We start from the raw sequence: 20,524 nt of genomic DNA on the forward strand, positions 1-20,524 counted from the left end.
GTTTTCTTGATTTTATGCAACGTACGAATAAATTACAACTAAAAGAAAGATATCAAAAGGTGGGTCTTCGAATAAAGAACAAATTGGCATAAGAACCCCATATTTGAAAAAAAATGGCGCTTACGTCAGTCCGCGAGATGACGGCAGTATACCAACTGTCATTGTAGCGATTTTGGAGCGATTTTTTTTTTCTTCATAAAAAAAATATAAAATTTAAAAAATCACGTTTTGTTTTTCTCTCTTTTAGCTGATATATAAGAATCCGAAATCCGTGAATAGCTAAAAAAACCAATTTAAAAAATTGCGCTCGTGCAGTCAAAAGTCTGCACACATTTTTAGAAAATCTGCCCAAATATAAGGAGACTCTGACAAAAATCTGCAGAAACTATGAAAAAACTGCAAATATCTGCGAGTTAATAAAAATTTCTAGAAATCTGCGTTTTGCATACTTATCGATGACCGACCTTTCAGCAGGCACTACGTATTTTTTCTTAAATCTTTACGATTTTTCTTTGATTTTTAAATTGAAAAATTCACATATTTTAAAAGTTTCACTAACTGGCAAGTTGTGCACAAAGTGACACTTTCGCTGCTAGAAAATATGACCCTGGTAGAGAACAAAATGACATTTCTGCTGCTGGCTTATGGAAAATAGCATTACTCAGAGGGAGAGATATGTGAGCCGAACGAACATGTTAAAATCCCAGCCAAACGAACAAGAAAGGTAACGCATTGAGAGGTATTGCAATCAGATACAATAAAGGATATTTTTATTTTCACACGTTTTTCATGTTTATTTGCTAAACAATGAATTGAGAAGGCCCCAAAACTGCTTTATCACGGTGATTTTTAACTGGTGGTTCACAAACCTTTGTATGGACAACAAAATAATGATCAATTATGGTGAAAGTATCTCGGAAAGTATATAAAATCAAACAAACATCAAATTTAACACCTTCACGGTTTTTGTGATGCGTTTTGTTGTCCCTAAGGGCTTCCACCGTCACCATGAGTTATACACAAAAAAATATTACCAAGCGAAAACGTATTAACAATGAAAATTTACGTAAACCTGAATGTTTTCATTGGTTTAGGTAGATAATACGCATAAAATTTGGTGAAAACAAAGCAACAGCTCAATAAAAAGCGAATGCCTAATTTTGGGTAAAAATTTGTATGGAGTTTTTGATATTGATATTGAAGCTTCAAGGTATTCAATTTTACCTAAATAGTGACTTCCATCACATCTGTTCAACTGAAGAACCAAAAACGAGACAAAATCTCTTTATTTTAAGTATCGACATCTAGCGGTGGAGAGAACGCATTTTACACTCGAAATTTCATTACGCTTACATTCCATTCATTCAACAAAAGGACTGTATGAGCTCTCGCCGCTTTTTCATCGAGAGAATCCTTTGTTCTCCCCGGTACTGGTATAGCGAGGGTGCCTTTTCATGATAAACGTACAGTACCACCCGCATACGTGCAACGGTTTTTATGTAGATATATTTTTAATGAATTTCATTGTTGCCCAAGTTGAAAAAAACTGAATATCTTGACTAACGACAATCATTTTTTTTACATTGTACCTAATGTCGTAAGCAGTGCTGGTACAGCGCGTCTGATATGCATTTCTAGCAATGTTAGATATAAAAAACGGTACGAGAAAAAAATATTGTCGTTGATCGAGAAATTCGGTTTCCAAGTCCAACGAAAATATACAAGTAAATCAACTAACAGGTTAAAATAGTTTTAACAGTAGTGAGGTGTACGATCCAAGAAAATTTGTTAGACAATGTTTGAATGGTTGAAAGATTTTAAGTTTAATGTGTTTTATTGACGTTGATTGTGAATTGTTACTGAATTTCCACTTTAAAGATCTCTTGAACGCGATCCTGTCCTAACTTGATTTTGATAGATTCAACTATTCAAGATCACCTTTTTGCCTGGTCATTCAAGCAAAAATAAATAGTTTTTTTGGTGCATGTTCAAACTATTGGAGCGAACTGTTCGAACGATGCACTGTAAAATCAATGTAGGATGGAACAGCAAAAAATGAATGCGAAAGCTTGGGCACCGATTTGCTGCAGAGTTTTGTTCGAAGTTGCATATCTGTTCTGTGCTTCCATGCAGGTACTCAAAAGTAGGTAAATCACTTTCACCTAAAAGTACCTTCCCGCTGATTTGTGTCGAAAATACGCATAATTGTGTAATGTTATTTTTCTGTGTACGAGTCGAATGAAAAAGTTAGTCAATGTTGCACCTAGAGAAGAGATCTGGCAGCTCTGATATATGAAACCTACACACAAAGAAAATATTACCAAGCGATAACGTAAAAACAACGTAAATTTACGTAAAACTGAATGTTTTCTCTGGTTTAGGTAAATAATACGCATAAAAATCGGTAAAAACAACGCAAAAGCTCAATAAACACAGGAATAATTAAGTAATTTTGGGTAAAAATTTGTAAGGAGTTTTTGATATTGATATTGATGATTCAAGGTATCCGATTTTACCTAAATGATGACTTCCGTACAGGTACCTTAAAGTAGGCAAATCACTTTTACCTATAAGTACCTTCCCGCGCCGAAGGGCTGATTTGCGTCAAAAATACGCATATTTGGGTGGTTTTGTTTTTCTGTGTAGTTGCCGAATTGGCAGTTTTTTCATCGTTTATCTCTCTATCTGACTATCCCTAATGGAAAATATAAACCTGACGGAGCAGAGCATGTGTGAAGATATTTTCTATGGAAATTGAAGACATTTGAAAAATGACCTGGCATCCCTGTGTCATTGTTTCTTAACGACAGGGTTTTTCTTAATATCACTTACAGTTGTTAAAATTTGAAATCGATTTTTTCAATAGTTCCGTCGTTTAAATTAATATAAAGTCAGTGGAATATGTATTTCTTTTGACATTTCTTATCAAAAGAAAAAATAATATGCATACCACCAATACAACACCTTATTGACAGACTTTTCAAGATTTTGTTCAGTGTATAAGAATCTGCCAACCCTAGCTAGTGTTCCTTCGGCGTTCCACCTCCATTTTCAGCACAGTTCTATTTCGCAGCTCGTGGTGTTAGGACGTGTTAAACCGGTTATTCTTTGCCTAGTGCTTAGCTAAAGTTACATTTTCACTAATTTAATTGGAGAAAAAATTTCGGAATGAATCGCAGAAGCAACTTCCGTGGTAATCAAAACCGTAATAACTACCAGCAGCAGTACGATCAACATTTCGTACCGTCGAACGGAAACTCCGCTAACAATCAGGTAGTTAATGGCTTTCAGTTTCTTCCAAGTGCGGTCTGCAAAAAGGCAGCCATTTTCTTTTTCCCGTAACATCCTGATTTTTTGATTAAATTCGTTCGGTTGTAATATTTTGTTTTTGTTATTCGATACTTTTTCGACAGGATGTGTAGCAAGTGTAAAATTCTTTTCCAATAGTTATGTTCATTGTCCGGCAGGGCGCTTCTCCGGTCGCCGGGAACTGCTCGCACTTGCATCGTGCCGACATAAGTGCTAGGGTTCCTCCGGCCGGTGACCGTTCAACTCCGATCCGTTCTGGACCCTTGAACGCAAAACGACACCTCTTTGGTTTAGTTTTTTTTTTCTTCACGATGATTGTAACGGTAGATTCCTTTGTCGGTTTAGAATCGCCTTCTAGGCACATCGCAGTTGCTGGGATTTTGGAAAAATCGGTCAAAGATCTTCAGCGTTCTTCGTTTTATTCAACCGCACGAATTTTAGTACGCAGAATCGTCTGTAGATTTTCACCGTCTTTTTTCCAAAATGGCGTCGACTTTCCCCTAATTTCCCCTCTTCCCATCCTGGGTGGGTGGTTGATTCCACCCGCTTGTCATTTTTGTTTTATTCAGTTTTGTGGCGCAGAGTTATCGATTAGATTTGATGCGGAAACTTTTCGGTGCGCTCCAGTTCCAACGCAGATTAGATCGATAACTTGCTGGTCGCAAAAAATCTGCATCTAACAAGTATACAACGTAGCATTCCTGGGAGCCAACAGACTCACAGCGGCCAAGGCGATATTTGTTTTCCTTTTCTACTAGCGACGATCTGAGTCTGTGGCGTGAGGGAAAGCTTACGAATGAAATCTCGGTTTACCTATCAATCTAGCCAAATAAAGCCACACCAGCACAAGGCAGACAGCATTCTAAAGCGTTCAAAGTTTGCATCTTATGATATCCAATAAATCGTTTTCGTTCGGGTACAGAGCACCAATGTTTCACGCGTGAAGTGTGAAGCTGACGAGAACAAGCAGTTGAAAATGGCCATAGCTATAGTAAAAGAAAAGGATCCGTCTTCCATCTTTGTATAGGATAGTCACCAAAAAGGGTCAGCCCGGTGTGGACGGAAGAAGAACGATGAAGCTGCTGCAGTCATGAAGAGTGCAGTAATCTGGCCACGCAACGATCCCATTACTCCGGCTACTCTCTCTTTTCAGTCAGCAACCCACTGGGGGAGATAACAGGAAGAGTATGTACCATAATGCTTTCTAAGACAATTCAATCAATGTTTGTAAGAAGAGAGCTGCAACACATCGATTTATTGGCGTGCGCGCATTTTTCTCCAACGCACAGAACTAGCGACAGATGCGCCACCGGAACTTCTCTAACCGAAGATAAACTAAGCGAAAGTGCACCAGAGAATGTACAGAACAGAAATATTTAACCTAACGCACAATTACCTAACCGAGAATCTTTCGTTGCCAGTCAGTGTCAGTAGTTTTGCCGAATCCGAGAGTGTATGCGTTGCTTGCCATAAATTGAGTGCGCCACTCCCAGCCAGTCAAGCCTCAAATGCATAGCGAGTCTATGAGTTACTACGGTTGGTAGAATTTGTTGTAATAAATTTTCCCTATGTATTGTTTCCTAGCAATCAACTCCGGTTCAACAGCAGAACCAGTCTACGCCCCAAAAACAACAGCAGCAGCCCCAGCAACAACAGCAGCAGCCGCCGCAACAACAACAACAGCAGCAACCGCAACCAGTGAAACCTGAGCCGGCTGCCAACATGGAGGAACCTATGCCTGTTGACTCGAACGATGAGTCGGGAGAGGGTGGCATTAGCGCCAAGATGCGTAAGATTTTTGCCAACCGCAAGAATCTGACCACCGCTGAGCGGAAGAAGCTTGGTAAGTTTTGAAGTCTTGAACATTATATTTAGCAGCACAAGAATATGATTAGAAACACTGCGCAAATTTGAAGGTTGTTTATTTCAAAACCAGAGCTAAACAATCTGTTTTGTGATGAGATAGTCTCCTAGAATGATTTTATAAAAAGAAAATTTCGGGTAATTCGAATGTCTACCTCTCATTGATATTATTTTCATTTATTCACAGATAAAGAGCGGAAGGCACGCCAGTTGCGTCGTCTGCGTAAATTATTGACACCCAAGAATGCTGTAGTCGCACTGCATGAAATGCAAGGTCCCGGTATGGGTGAATTTATTATTAACACCAACGGACACGAGACGACTGCTGAGATCGTGCTGAACAATGTACGCTACGAGGCAACCGCTCCAAACAAGCATCTAGCGAAGGCACGTGCTTCGGAGAAGGCACTGCGAGATCTGGTAATCAGCCAAATGGCTAAATCTCGACAGAAGCAGGAGAACAGCAACAACGGCAATACCAATCAGGATGCTGTGGATGACGATACCGAAATGACGGACGTTTCCGATAATGATGACGTTCCAATGCTTCACTTGGCATCGTACGCGTTGTACAAATTGTTCAACGAATGGCAAAACGAGGGCTTCGAAATTCCGGCCATCAAACCGCAAAAAACTTCCACAAAGGTTAATGAAGCCGGTACTCATCCGTTGGCACCGAAGGTTGCCAAAACTAAGGCCGATCTTCCAGCCGATGCTGCCACCCGTCACCCAACTGCGCTGCTTGCTTTTGTAAGTCACAAATGCATTTTTCTGCAGAGCTAAATTTACCAAAATGTTTATTCTGCTTTTAGATGCGACCACAGGTTCCGTATGAGGATCTTGGTACAAACAATAATAACGATCCGTTGAAGCGTGAATTTTCTGTTGGCGTTACCGTCGACGGGCAGCGCTACATTGGCAAGGCCCGATCAAAGAAATTGGCCCGCAAGGAAGCTGCAGCCGCGGCTTGTCAGTCGTTGTTCGATGTCGTATTCGTCGAAACTAGTGCTGCGTAAGTTATCCACTCCTTTTCCCCTTACTCCCGGAAATCTCCCCTTTTTTAATCTTACTTTAATATTATTTTCTTGGTAACCCGATTGTGAATTGCACTCTTTCGCTCGAAATTTTCACTACGATCCAAATTTGTACATTTTAATTTTTTACGATTCGGTAAAACGCAACAGATTGTAGTACCCATCTAGAAAAAAAATCCAGTATTTAAATTCAGTGGAAAAGTGCTCTCTTAGACACAGGCGCGCCGTTTGAATATAGAATATAGGACTATTCGGACTGCCCTGAAGTAGGGTCAATTTTGACTTGATGAGGGTGCGTAATTGTGTTCTATCCGAAAGCCAGAGGCAAATTCGTCGTATGTAGTTCAGTTAAAAGTATAGGTTTGGGATGACATTTCCACCACTAAAATCACCAAATTTAGGTCAGTTCGAACTAGAATTTGATTTAAAATTATCCAACATGTTCAGTTTCTAAATTTTAAAACCGACTTTAAGATGACAATCAAAAATATACATCCGGAAAACAAAATTATTTTTGCTAGATTATGGTGAATATTTTTAAAAGCAGTTCTGGTTATACTTTAGCGAACTTAAAATTTAAGCATTAAAAATTTTTTAGCTAGGTTTTCCCAGGAAATAAAAGTTAGGTGCTGGGGGGGCCGGGGCAAAATTTTTTTTTGGTTCCTCTTTTCTTAAAACATTTAGAGGTAAGAAAATTTCTAATCATGGAAAGAACGCTTCACTGGAAGGAGGTGACGAGCAAAAAAAAAGGTCTTCACTCTGGTGCTTCACGTCTGGCCCAGAACTACGAGGGTCTTTCGAGGGTGTGGTCCAGAGCATACTGCCTAGCAACTCCTATCTCTACCTCCACGTGGTACCGACTGGGGTACTAGCAAACCAAGGGAAGATCGGTGAGCCGGTGGGAACTTGGTCGTATGCTGACAGGGAAGGGGGAGCTGTTCTCCATGTTGGGGGCGGCTAAAACAGCTCTCTGATCCGGAGCAGCTACACGTACACCCAAGACGGCAGCCCCGTCGCGAGACTAGGCATCGCAGCCCCAGTAAGGCAGCATGCCGAAACAATACTACTACGAATAATCCAGAAATAATTACGAATCGGAACAATCGGTGTCGACCCAGGCGAACGAAAAAGGACAATTATTGGGAACTCGGTACTTCAAATACCACATCTACTACAGTGGCAGCGACAGAGGTGAACATAGCGTCGGTTTCGTCATACAAGGAACACAGATCCAGCGGATCATTATGTGGAGGTCCACCAGTAACCGGATATGCGTATTGAGAATCAAGGGCAGATTCTTCAATAACAGCCTAATCAGCGTATACGCACCGATGAACGACAAACCCGATGACGTGAAGAAAGAGTTCTATGAGTTCCTCAATAAAACATATGAAGAGTGCCCAAAGCATGAGATAAATACAAACGCATCGGTCGGACGAGAGCAGTTCTTTCGCCCTATTTTTGGTAAGCACAGCCTCTATGCTGCGAGTAATGAGAATGGCCTGAGGTTGGTGAGCTTCGCGCAGCCAAAAACATGGCTATTTGTAGCACGTACTTCGCGAGAAAGGATATCCGAAAACTCACATGGTAACACCCTAACGGTGAAGCTTACTCGCAAATCGACCACATCCTAGTTGACGGTCGACATTTCTCAAATGTCATCGATGTGCGGTCCTTCCGAGGCCCAAACGTCGACTCAGTCCACTGTCTCGTGGTAGGAACGATTCGCGCTCGGCTGGCCGACGTATACAAATCGAGCACTTCGAGGATACGGTTGGACATCCAGAGGTTGTCAGCTGCTGCTAAGTACCCTCGGAAGGTTGACGAGCGGATTGGTGAACCGGTTGGAGATCTGAACGAACAATGGAAGCACATCCACAACACGAAGTGCCAAGAGGTGACAGATGAGAAAAATCGAGTCCGTGTTCGCACGATAGTGGCACCAAATTGTGTGACGGGCCATAAAGCGACCGAAAACCGATGAGACATTGGCGGCCATGCGTTGGAAGCAACCTTTCGAGACTTTATTGAACGGCGAAAAGGATAGAGCAGTTGACAGAAACAGGAGAGAACTAGAGGTGGATGGACAAGCTGTGGATCCGCCAAGCTTAGACGAGGTGAGGGAAGCTGGTAAAGAGCTAAAAAAAACAAAGCTGCTGGAAAGGACGGTCTCCCAGCCGAACTTTTCAAAACCGGGAGTGAGCAGCTGTTGCGTGCTATTCATCGGCTAATTCCAAAAGTTTGGGCCGAAGACAAACTACCAGCGGACTGGTTGGATGGACTCATTTATCCAGTCTACAAAAAGGGCCATCGACTTGACTGCAGTAATTATCGAGGTATAACACTCCTCAATTCTGCATATAAGATTCACTCTCGCATCCTGTTTCAAAGACTTAGGCCGTTGCAAGAAGCCTTTGTTGGAGTTTACCAGTGCGGTTTCCGGAAAGGGCGATCTAAAACGGACCAAATGTTCACCTTGCGTCAAATCCTTGACAAGTTCAGAGAAGTACACTTGCAGACTCACCATCTGTTTATAGACTTCAAGGCGGCATACGATTCAGTTAAGCGCAACGAGTTATGGCAGAGTATGCTTGAACACGATTCCCCAACTAAACTGATTAAGCTGATTCGTGCCACCCTTGACGGTTTTTCATCATGCGTCGGAATAGCAGGTGTAATCTCGGACCCGTTCGTGACGTTGGACGGTCTGAAGTAAGGTGACGGGCTCTCGAATCTGTTGTTTAATATTGGCCTTAATATTGGTGCAGTACGGAGATCTGGCGTGTTACGGAGCGGTACCATTATTTCGGAGTCTCATATGCTTCTTGGCTTTTCGGATGATATTGATATCGTCGGTATTAACCACAGAGCAGTGTAAGAGGCGTTCGTGCCTTTTGAAAGGGAAGCAACGAGAATCGAACTTATTATCAACTCTGCCAAAACAAAGTACATGGTGGTTGGTAGAGAGCGTGAAAGTTCGTCAAATCTTGGTACTGAGATTGTGATAGATGGGGGCATTTATGAAGTAGTCGACGAATTTGTGTACCTTGGTAATCTCGTGACGTGTGACTACGATGTTAGCCGCGAAGTGAAGAGACGGATAGCAGCCGCAAGCAGGACTTTTTACGATTTACGTAGCCAGCTGAGGTCCCGCAGCATACATGTCCGCACGAAATTTACGCTCTACAGGACGCTGACCGTCCGGTGGTACTCTACGGCCACGAGTGTTGGTCGATAAAGGAGGCCGACCAGCGAGCACTTGGAGTCTTCGAGCGTAGGATCCTGCGTACCATACGGAAAATTGAAGAATGGTGTGTGGCGCAGACGCATGAACCACGAGGTGTACAAAGCATACCAACATGCGGATAAAACATGGCAGGTTACAGTGGGCTGGCCACGTGGCGCGAATGCCGTAGGAGCGACCGGCGACAGAGGTCGGTGACTCCGTGGTAGTCCCCGTACTCGATGGATGTGTGGTGTGGATGAGGACGCCCAATCGGCAGATGTTAGGGGCGATTGGAGAAGACTAGCCAAAGACCGAGTGATGTGGAGACGTATTCTGGATTCGGCAGTGAGTCGTTAACGACCTGTCGCCATAAAAGTAAAGTAGAAAAGATTTGCAAAAATCTGCATATATCCTGACAGTTGAGCAGTTTTAAACACACTTAAAGCTTCAACATGTCAATCAAGGTTAAGGTGGGAAAGCGTTCAATCTTTGAGACAATTGGCAAGTAAGAACGTTACTCTATACTGGGTGCCCGGCCATCGTTGTATTGAAGGAAATGGAAAATCCGACAGCCTAGCAAGAGAAGGTTCAGCCTTAAATTTTATTGATCTGGATTTATTTTGTAGAGTTCCTGAATGTTTCTGAGTACTAAATTTAGGATCTAGGAAAAGTCCATAGTAGAATCAAGCTGGAACGCGGGCAAAGCATTCAATCTAAATAAGATCTTCAGGAAATAACGGGTCTGTTAACCTATCACTGCCCGAGTAGCTATCACCTAAATAGTAGAGATGATCGGGTTTCGGGTTTTCAAACCCGAACAAATTTGGCATTATGATTCTAGTAAAGAATCAGACTACATAAAATAAGTCGATCCTAACTGGTATCGGGTATTATGTCAACCAATGTCCATCATATCTTAATTGTGACAAGATATTTGACTAATACCAAATCAAATATGGGTAATACACAACAGTCCTATGAACGCAGTTGTGATTCTGCTCTACAGCAAAAAAACTAATGGTAGCTGTGGATTATGCGCCCTTAGAAGGAAAAAAAGTGTTGAAGAGTCTTTTTTTTTAATTCTATGACGATAATTTTCTCGGCAATAATTTAGGCCCTCATTCCTGCTTTCGTTCGATTTACAAAAGTATCAGAAATTCAAATTCTCATGTTAGCTCCAAGCAATTCAAACGTCCGAACGTCCCTTTTTTGGTTACATCGTAGCTGGGAATACATCTACCAACTCGTTCGAGTTGATCTTTTGCATGTAATGACATGCTCGAAGAAAAATTACTGATTGAAAGTTTATGTATAGCCGTTTCGAATAAGTACATCTTGATGTACTACATGATGGTGACATAATATTTCTCAATATAACTAACACTTTTTTTTACTCGCTCGCCATCAACGGAAAATACTGATTTTTTCTATTCCTTTTTTTCATCACCAATCACTCAGTTCACCCAACAAACAAAATTGGGGCAATGACGATATCGAAATGGCAAACAACCGAAAGCGCAAAGCATCAAATCTGTCGGAAAATCATGAAAAGCCGACTTGCTCGAAACACAGCCGTTCGTCACACGTTGAAGCCAGTGAACCTACCGGACAAGATGATACTTGGGACAATATTGATACCGAAATGGAGAACAATCGAAAGCGCAAAGCATCAAGTCTGCCTGAGAATGATATAGAGCCTACTTGCCCGAAAAACAGCTGTTTGTCACACGCTGGAACTGAAGGTTAGGTGTCACTCAGCTATAATTCTGTTTTTTCAAGTTTCCATTTAAACAAAAGAAATCTAGGTTAAACTTTTTTGCAGATGCACTTCATTAGCAAAGATTGTTCAGAACAATTCAATTCACTATTCAATACCATTTTCTTCATTTTAGGACAGTTGTTCTATCGTAAGTTATTAACTGTTCGCTTATCGTTTTCTAAGTTTTTTATAGTTTTTTTTTATAAATTGTATAATTCATAGATTTAACATATTCGCAACAAATGATTATATCAAAGAACAATTACACTCATTACTCGTTTGAGCAAACTTCAAGAGAAATTTTCATTTTCTCTTTCATTCTTGTTAGGAAGATCGCTTAGATAGTCTAGAGTTTATATGTATTAATGAGCTACATGTGACGAAGAAGCGAATCGTTTTAAAACTTTTTTTAGTGAAAATCCAAAATTTTCCAGACAAATGTCACTTAATCGTTCACAAAATGCAACAACCACTGTGGCACGCCATCCCGATTTGTCGCGATACAACAACGGCATTTAGCAACGCGCCACACCGCTACACATAAAGGGTGACTCCGAATCAAAACGTCAAAACATACACTATATACACATATGGAGATGAAAATCATGAAAACATCACCAGATTGTTATTCCTCTTCTTGCAGTTATAAAACACGAAAAGAGCAGTGATGATGTGAGCAACGTTTGTGATTCCGCTTCGGTGCTTTTACACTATACTACCTACTTCATTTACATTAGTTTTTGGTTCGATTTCTGGATGTGAATTTTAGAGCTGATGGACGATAAAATGCTTTTCTGAGAAGGAAGCAGCTGAGTTCCGCGATCCTGCCACCAACTGTTGCTGCTTCGTTTCGAGGTTTGAGCGAAAAAAAAATGCAATCCTCTCCTACTTCCTGCAATGGGCGAGGATCGGTTGCGACCACCGAAATCGATGGTTCCCGGCTGAGCGTCATGGCGAAGCAGCCGCTGGACTTTTTAACCCGCACCGACGAGGGTAACTTTACCGTAACCAATTCCGACATTCTGTGGACTGCGATTTCGATCTTCAGCCGAATTGTCAGCGTATTGCTCAACATCAATCTCGCTTACGATTACTACCGAAAGGGTAAGATAGATTATTTCATCTGGACAACCTGTGGCATTCTGATTCCTGGCCTAGTGACCATGACTTTGACGGTTTATATGTAAGTATCGGTGAATTAGAGAGGTTTTTCTATTACCCCAGTGTAACAATTACTTCGAACAGGTATTTGGAGGACATGAAGGAACATAAGAGAGCCAACAAGCGATGCTCGGAAATTCTAGTCTTCGTCATTATCGTTCCATTCTTTTTTCGTTACTGTCAATCACTGACTTACGCAATACAAAGCAGGGATGCGGAAAAGCGTAAAGATCGTGAGACTCAGAAAAAGTACTACGAATTTATGATCCAGGAAGATAGTGACGTAGCATTGGTGAGAATATTTGAGTGCCTGTTGGAGGCAGCTCCGCAAAAGATTCTTCAACTGACGATTGTTCTGTCCGGTGAAGATCGCATGACTTGGGCCCAGCTACTTGCTATTTTGGGCTCGATTACCGGCATCGCTTGGTGTATGGCATCGTACTACCGGTGCATACGATTCTCGCAACCGGACAAGCGGCACATCTCGTGGCTGGGAACCATTTCGCAGATTCTTTGGCACTTCTCGGTGACCGTGTCACGTGTGTTGGCGATTGCCATAGTTGCCAGCGTGTTTCCAACTTACATGCTGATCGCTTGCTTCGTCCATTCATTCGCCATGACTTTGTGGATACTGTTTTTCGATCGGTCACCGTTCTGCAGTATCACCATGCTGCATAGTTTCCTGTTTTCGCTCGTTCTCGGCATTGTGTTCATCTTTACCTATATTTTGCCGAGAGTTGGACGGACTTTCCATCGGTACCTCATCTACTACAGCCTGTGTGGGGTGGAAAACGTCGTCTGCGTCATCATTTATATCTACTATGTGAGCAATCCAACCATCAGGGACACGTGCTACCTCCAGGTGCTTTGCGTGGCATCGATTGTACCCTTCTTGTTTGGCATTTTGTGCATGATTTGCTACTACAATTACTTCCATCCCAATATCATGTCGAGGAAGAAACCGATCTGCGGTGCTAGCGAGGACAGCGCTTCCTCCGAGAACGGTGATCAAAGGACGAACTGTGCAGCTTTTCACCAATGAGCATTCATAGTATTATTATCGGTTGTATGATTAGGTTAAGCATAGTTTTTCCTTCTTTGTTTTTATGTGTACAGTGTTCCAGTGGGTGTTTATTATTAATCCAAACAGCCACCAGTGTGTTGTGCTGTTTTTGTTTTCATTGCTAATCTTGTTCACGTTACGAGAAACGCAGACTGAGCAGAACCCAGATATGACAATGCGATATTCTATATTTTGGATACTCATTTATATTCTACAATTTAGGACAATATAAACATATCAAAAGGAAGAATCGCTGTTAGTTTTATGTTGATCCGATGGATTTTCAATAGGACACCTGAAAAAATGTCCAATGGCAAGAGATGGCGCTTTTTCAGTGGTAGTAAAATCGAAATTTCTCCGAGTATTTTGCTCATTGACCGAGAATACAGCTATCAAATGTCTTCTATACATTTTATTTAGGGTGGTTTACCGGTAAAACAAAAACCGGTAAAACCGATATTTTTTTCAATACAGAAATACCGGTATTGGAGAGGCGAAAAAACCGGTATTTTCGGTATTTTTCTTAAAATTGAAAAAAAAGCTTGTCACAATTTTCATAAATTATTGTAGGGCTAATGAATGCTACCAACTTAGGTAGGTGTTAAAAATCATATGACGGTGTGTATAATAAATACATTTACACAAAAGCAACATTGAACATAAATTTATTTACTAAGTAAAACAGCTAATCTCTATACACACTCATACTTACAGGGGCAACTAGTAGTGATGTGCCATACACTATTTTATCGTTATCGCGATATTTGTTTTAGTAGAATATCGGTATTGGGACGATATCGGATTAAAAAAAATCGATATCGAAACGATATTGAAAGAAAGCATTTGTATGAGTAGCCCGTTCATATTTTTTCCGTAAAAGATCATACTTTTAAATCTTATTAAGCAGTAACATAGGTTTGCCTAATTAAACATGAAGTCATTTACATTAACGTTATGCAAAAAAGTGATTCGGTTAACTCTTTCAGGATCAATACGGCTACTTGAGTCACATAGAATACGACCCGCTTTCGAGAACAAACGTTCAGAAGGAACTGATGTTGACAACATAGGAAGCAATTGCATTGCCGCTTTATAAATCAGAGGAAACGCGTTCTTCTTCTCCTCCCAGTATCGAAAAATGTTCGAGTCCACCTGTTCTATTCCACTACCCAGATATATGTCGAGTTCCTTCGTCACGGCGGCCGGTTTTCTCAGAAATATGTTTCGGTTTTTATATCTCTCCACCATACCCTCGTGATGGCTCCATACGCAACTTTTTTTGAACATCTTTGTAGGAGCCTCATCAACACCTTCATAATCTTCATCTGAAACAGAGCTTGCGTCTGAATCTGGTATAACGAGTTTGATTATCTCATGCTTCGCTAATTCAATCTCCTGCATATTCTTAAAGTGTAAATCTTTGAATCTTGGATCTAGCAGCGTACTCATGGCTTAAACAGACGAAACTCTAAAACTGTCAAACTTGTTCTTAACTTCTTTCAAAAGCTGCGATTTTAAATCTTTTCCACAAACTGTTTTCGGTTTTATTTGTTCCATTGCTCTCGTTAAGCAATTAATTATTGGTATCACCCGGCTAAGCCTCGAATATTTTTCATCACTCAGATCTTCAGTCACTCCATTTAAAGGCTCCAAAATCTCCATTACTTCTTCTAAAATGTGTTTGTCCTTTTGTGAAACCATTTCCTCATACGATCCTGATTTTTCATCACAGTTTCAATGTGACTATAAAGACTTACAAACCGTTTGATCATCAAGAACTCCGAGTTCCATTTGGTGGGTACAAATGAGCAAATTTTTAATGGCGTTTGTCCGTTCTCTATTTGAGCTTTTTGCAAACTGTCACTGGCAGATGTTGAACGTCTGAAGAAGCCGACAATCTTCTTTACCTTTTCTAACAAATCAGCAAGGTTCTCTGTGTGATCAATAGCCTTCTTTGCAACAAGATTAACAGCGTGTGCAGCACATCCAGTTTGCTTATTTGCGGTAAAAGCGCAACAACTGCTTTCACCATATTCGCAGCATGATCTGTAACAACGAAGCTCACCTGATCTTTCGAAATGCTCCACTGTTTGATAATCTCTTCAAAACATGATGATATATAGAAACTCTGATGCCACTCGTATAGAGGATACACTCCAAGATCGATGGTTTGAAGATTCGCAATGATTGAACTGTTGAAAAAGTGGCAGGTCATTCCTAAATCGCTACGTGTTGTATGACTATCTGTCCATATGTCTGCGGTAAGCGTGACGTTTGATGTTTCTAGAACCTTTTATGCGCTATCAACAAGTTTGCAGTATTTTTCGTTAATGATTTTAGTAGTTTAGTTGATAAAACCTTCATCTTCTACTACTGAAACTGGTTGGTAGTCCTTTACGACCATGAAAGCAATGGCATTGTCGATCGCTTTAGTTTTTGAACCCTGATCTAAAATTGTGGTTTAGATAAGTAATATCAGTCTTACAAAATCAAACAAGCTCATTACCTGTCCATAACTCGGATTCCCTAAAAATATCATCCAATGTTTTAGTGTTGCTCGAACTAGGAAGATGCAAACTATCACTTTTTTTTACAGTACATTCGAGTGCTTTTTCCTTGTTTGGATGTTTTTGTAAATGAACTTTTAAATTAGTTGTATTACCTCTACGAGGAACGTTTGTGTGGCAGATTTTACATTCTGCAAAAGTTATGTTAGTTTTAATAAAATAGTTCCACACTTCTGACATTTTAAAACGCGCGGTTTATACTTTCGTCAGTGAAAATTTTTGACAGATGAATGGCAGGGTTTCCAATTTGTCCAATATGTATTATCGATAATCGATATTCCTGTAGAAGTACATATCAAATATCGTACCGAGAAAAATCACACGACAATATCGATATTATCGGTTTTATCGATATCGTCCCAACCCTAGCAACTAGTGAGTTTCGAACCTACTAGTCAACTACAAATTCTGAAAATCTTAGTTTGAGGCAACAATCACAATCATGGTCGCGAAAAAACGCAAGTCATTATTCGTTTTGTGCTATTTCAAGGTAAAACTAAAAAAATAAGATAAAAATATAAATTTGGATTAGGAATTTATTTTTTGTTTGGTAGCTCCGTGTGCATTGCACATGTTGAACCTAGTTATGGACAAGTTGCTCCTGATACAAAGTGTTTACAGGATGAAATAATCAATCAATGAAGAATTTCATCCTAAAAATAACTGTCCCTTGAAAAATTACATTTAAATAGCTAAAGCATGGTCAAAGCTTCCTCGCCCATACTGCAGTGGACTTTATTAACCATATTTCTAACTGAGAAAAATGTTTACTCAGGTTCAACTGAATTTGGACGAACTGTTCAAACAGACAGATCCGAATAGAGAAGTATTTACCTTCGGTTCCTTTGGATTCTTGTCTGATCATCATTTTATTTTCTTCTTCATTCATTTACTCTTCTCAACAGTTTCAGTTTTTCTAAGAATTTTTAAGTTATTCGCTAACTTAAAACTATGTTTGGCGATGTGAAAGAAAATTGAAATAAAAATCTGCATGTTTTTTTTTTTGTTCCTATGAGTTTCGAAATTATGTTCTTCGTAATCATATCACACGATTCATTCATTGAAATTTTGCAAACACTGTTAAATGTATATGGATCGTATACCACAAGAGATCAAAACAATGGTCGCAGTGCACATAGGAGTATTTCAGTCAAAAAGCTGGCCAAAATACGAAAAAAATAATTTAAGTGTTCCTCGTGCTATTGATCATTTTTGCATTCTCTGATACTTACTACATTGTATGCAGCCCATCTTGAAATTTTCTGAATTGTTTACAAACGACAGTAACCATCATAACCTTGGTATTAGTTAGAGCCCATGAATAAGTCACAAAATGTTCTACGAAAAATATAAACTTCTACTCATGTTATTATAACTTTAAAGTGATTCTTGAGCGTCAACGGAGTCGCTTAGTTCAAATAAAATCGACAGTTTCGAAATATGACAAAATTGGTATAGCTTAACCCTTAAATGCGCAAGACGTTAAAAAATCATCTAAAAACATAAAATCTTTGTTTAACAGGCTCACTGCTCTAAAACTAACCAATATGCATAAAACAATTGAAAGATTTACTTTTTAATGTGCAAAAAATATTACCATGTTGTTTTCAAACAACACTGTGACTTAATCGCAGAATAAAGTCGAAACAATTACTTTTGTTAACAGAAACTTCAAAATTGACCTTTTGTTAGTATAATTACTGATAATTCAGACATTTCCACTAACCACTAACCTTTAGATGAACAAAATAACCACTAACCTTATTTTAAAATTTATTTGCAAAGACAGTCAGTACCAGTCGGGAATCTCGCCATGTTTTTTTTCGTTTACGAGATTTTTACAGCAAAAATAAAAACAAAACATTCAAATACAGTACTTCCAGCTATTGAGTTTTCTTCGTTAGGGTCAAGAGAGCTGGTCTAATGAATTATATTTCTAAAAAATACTAAAATACGTATATTTTAAAACGTTTTTAGTAGTGTTGTTTTAAAGCAACATTGCGCATTTAAGGGTTAATCATGAAATTGTAAAGTTGGTCGGAAGCTTCACATTCATGTCGGCCAAGGAAAAGATTGATTGCAGTGATCGAAGCAAGGGACGCAAAACGCAAATGCTAAGAGAAAATGTACTATTGGATGAGTTAAGTTACGCAGTTAACATGAATCAATGATCTACTGGAAGCACTGTGGTTTCCAAAATATTCATATCCTTTTGAAGCGAGTGATTTAAAAAACGCCATAAAAGTAGCAGAATCAATTATTGGCAAAAAAGTATTCACCAGAACAAGCTCTTATTATATGTGTACTTTTTTATGAATTTCAGAGTGATGGTGATCTAACTTGACGAAAACTTGTTTTGTTAATAATAAGTTTTTATGTCTAAATATAAAGTTTAATAGAGATAAAACCACTTTAAAACACATCAGAAATGTAAATGATAAACATTTCAAAAAGTTCTATCTGCCTTCATCGTTTTTCCGAAACGTCTTTTCATTTTGGAAATGTTTAGCTTAAGTAACTCTCCCAAGCGTGTTTTTTGTTCAGATGCTAGAGTAATCCCTCCGCTATCAACTTGTGCAAATAACGTGTCAAAAAAGATGTTTAATAAGTAGCGGTGATTGAATGAAAGTGACCGATCAAAAAATCGATCAAAGCAGATAGACCTTTTGAAATGTTTCTCTAGATTTGCTATCTGAAAACTCATTAAAAAAAATTTGGCCAAGTTTTTGTTCTACGTACTCCTATGTGCAATGGTCTAAATCTTACAAAAAAATCTGGATCGTAATAAAGCATAGGTACTCATAAATGCAAAACCATAGTTATGCAGTGACACGTCCATTGATGCAACCTGAGACGCTGAGCAAAAAATAAATTCAAAATCAAAATTACAGTCGAATCCCCCAGTCGAATAGCGACATCGCAAGGGACTGTCGTTATAGCGAAATGTCGCAATAATACGAAGAATGTTTGTATATGTAGAACAGAAGGTACGGTTGAGAATGTCGTTATAGATTCAGTAATGTCGTTATAGAGAGATTCGACTGTACTATTGTCGCAATAAAGAATGGCAAGTATTAGTTTTGGTATGCCATTACAGAGGAAGGTCGTGATAGCGAAATGTCGCAATAAAACGAAGAATTTTAGTATAAAACAGAAGGGACTGTAGAGAATGTCGCCATAGCGAGATTTGTCACTATAAAAAGTGTCATTATAGAGGGATTCGACTGTAATGTAAATTTTTTAGTTTTATTTTAAATAGTACAGTGAGAATAACTTGCGTTTTTTGCGGACATGATTGTCATCACTTCCCCAAACTATGATTTTCAGACTTTTGTAGTTGAACAAGTAGGTTAAAAGAACACGAGTCGCCCCTGGTTTGCATAAATCCGAAAAAATGAAAATACCGGTTTTACCGGTTTTTATTTTTATGAATACCGAAATACCGGTTTTTCGAAAAGTCGGTAATACCGACCACCCTAATTTTATTCTATCTTTCTGGTACTTACTTTCAGTAAACGCAATCTATTTTTATCAAAACACATGTTTTTCCTATCTAACTCCATTGAGTCTTACTACCATTTGTCCATGAGCCCGTTGTGTTGATTTTGACAACAGATCAAAATAAGGGCGAGAGCCGTGTGGTTGAAAGCGGATGCGCACAATGCTTATTGAAGTGGTTCAAGGTTGCAAAAAGCAAATTATCTCTTGGAAATCATCATACAAATTTAAAATGCAATACGATAAGCGGAGTCACCAGTAATTGACTTCCGATAAGTTTAGAATTCTTGAGGGCTCAAATGGAACAATAAAATTTTGTTCTGGATCTTTGCTATCAAGTTTTAACATTTCCATCTGACGATGAACCGCTTTAATACTCTTAGCCAAGCAACGACATCTAGTTCTGGTGTGAATAAAAAATCGATAGTTTCAGCAGTTTTTTAATAGATGGCAATACACAAACAGTTGCGCTCACTGGAAGCATCATTGAACCCATTTCTTCTAAAATTTACAAACTAACTTTTCGATATTGGCACTCTAATTTGGTGAGAAATAGTTCGGCATATTCTACCACAGAAAGTCGTTTTTCCCCGTTTTTTTAGATAACACCAGATCTTGACGTGTTCTGCATTTCTAAGACATTCGGCATCGAAAAAAAATGTTTTTTTAGGTATCGAAAATTTCCTGAACTAGTTTGCATTTTTTTCATCAGGCAAAAAAATGAAAATTGACCGCTTCAAGGCACGGATCAAACTCTGATTTGCTTCGTTATTGAAGAATAAATCCAATATTTACCATTAGATCACAAATCAATCAACGTTAAGACTTATGGCAGCTTCGTGGAATCATTTCACCGTCCAAAATGGTCGTGAAATAATTCCACGCGAAACGTCGCTTTTTCCGTTCTCACTTCACTGATATGACACTCATAATAACCCAGATTCCACGGCAGATGTCACTTCGCGACGTTTTTCTCACTTACGTGAGTCCCGTAATAGGTTTTTGTTCACTTCACTCTGATTTCACCGTGAAGTGACTCCCGTA

The 20,524-nt window shown here is 39.4% G+C and overlaps 4 protein-coding genes across 4 annotated transcripts; 3 read left to right on the forward strand and 1 right to left on the reverse strand.

The window, feature by feature from the left end:
- The first annotated feature begins 3,049 nt into the window (after nt 1-3,049).
- LOC129718922 (myb-like protein AA) lies at nt 3,050-6,493 on the forward strand. The gene is made up of 4 exons (XM_055670159.1): nt 3,050-3,273; nt 4,894-5,152; nt 5,360-5,922; nt 5,985-6,493. Exons 1-4 carry the CDS (start codon nt 3,169-3,171, stop codon nt 6,186-6,188), a joined length of 1,131 nt encoding a protein of 376 aa, XP_055526134.1. The 5' UTR covers nt 3,050-3,168; the 3' UTR covers nt 6,189-6,493.
- Nucleotides 6,494-10,930: 4,437 nt separating this feature from the next.
- LOC129718934 (uncharacterized) lies at nt 10,931-12,080 on the forward strand. Its single transcript, XM_055670176.1, has 2 exons — nt 10,931-11,174; nt 11,626-12,080. Exons 1-2 carry the CDS (start codon nt 10,931-10,933, stop codon nt 11,733-11,735), a joined length of 354 nt encoding a protein of 117 aa, XP_055526151.1. The 3' UTR covers nt 11,736-12,080.
- On the forward strand, nt 11,780-13,665 carry LOC129718920 (XK-related protein 6). Its single transcript, XM_055670157.1, has 3 exons — nt 11,780-11,863; nt 11,929-12,374; nt 12,437-13,665. Exons 2-3 carry the CDS (start codon nt 12,064-12,066, stop codon nt 13,392-13,394), a joined length of 1,269 nt encoding a protein of 422 aa, XP_055526132.1. The 5' UTR covers nt 11,780-11,863; nt 11,929-12,063; the 3' UTR covers nt 13,395-13,665.
- A 579-nt stretch (nt 13,666-14,244) lies between these two features.
- LOC129716637 (uncharacterized) lies at nt 14,245-16,367 on the reverse strand. The gene is made up of 3 exons (XM_055666474.1): nt 15,922-16,367; nt 15,790-15,863; nt 14,245-15,705 (listed from the first exon to the last, which is right to left on the reverse strand). Exons 1-3 carry the CDS (start codon nt 16,160-16,162, stop codon nt 15,328-15,330), a joined length of 693 nt encoding a protein of 230 aa, XP_055522449.1. The 5' UTR covers nt 16,163-16,367; the 3' UTR covers nt 14,245-15,327.
- Nucleotides 16,368-20,524: the final 4,157 nt, after the last annotated feature.

The sequence above is a fragment of the Wyeomyia smithii genome, chromosome 1 (genome assembly GCF_029784165.1).
Source record: "Wyeomyia smithii strain HCP4-BCI-WySm-NY-G18 chromosome 1, ASM2978416v1, whole genome shotgun sequence".
NCBI lineage: Eukaryota > Metazoa > Arthropoda > Insecta > Diptera > Culicidae > Wyeomyia > Wyeomyia smithii.

Excerpts from the sequence above, each read along its gene's own strand:
- LOC129718922 (XM_055670159.1), top strand. The coding sequence starts at position 3,169 with ATGAATCGCAGAAGCAACTTCCGTGGTAATCAAAACCGTAATAACTAC. Across the intron at positions 3,274-4,893 it reads GAAACTCCGCTAACAATCAG|CAATCAACTCCGGTTCAACA; the intron begins GTAGTTAATGGC and ends ATTGTTTCCTAG. Across the intron at positions 5,153-5,359 it reads CGCTGAGCGGAAGAAGCTTG|ATAAAGAGCGGAAGGCACGC; the intron begins GTAAGTTTTGAA and ends ATTTATTCACAG.
- LOC129718934 (XM_055670176.1), top strand. The coding sequence starts at position 10,931 with ATGGCAAACAACCGAAAGCGCAAAGCATCAAATCTGTCGGAAAATCAT. Across the intron at positions 11,175-11,625 it reads GTCACACGCTGGAACTGAAG|ACAAATGTCACTTAATCGTT; the intron begins GTTAGGTGTCAC and ends AAAATTTTCCAG.
- LOC129718920 (XM_055670157.1), top strand. The coding sequence starts at position 12,064 with ATGCAATCCTCTCCTACTTCCTGCAATGGGCGAGGATCGGTTGCGACC. Across the intron at positions 12,375-12,436 it reads ATGACTTTGACGGTTTATAT|GTATTTGGAGGACATGAAGG; the intron begins GTAAGTATCGGT and ends TACTTCGAACAG.
- LOC129716637 (XM_055666474.1), bottom strand. The coding sequence starts at position 16,162 with ATGTCAGAAGTGTGGAACTATTTTATTAAAACTAACATAACTTTTGCA. Across the intron at positions 15,864-15,921 it reads GGAATCCGAGTTATGGACAG|ATCAGGGTTCAAAAACTAAA; the intron begins GTAATGAGCTTG and ends CCACAATTTTAG. Across the intron at positions 15,706-15,789 it reads AGGACTACCAACCAGTTTCA|GTTCTAGAAACATCAAACGT; the intron begins GTAGTAGAAGAT and ends AGCGCATAAAAG.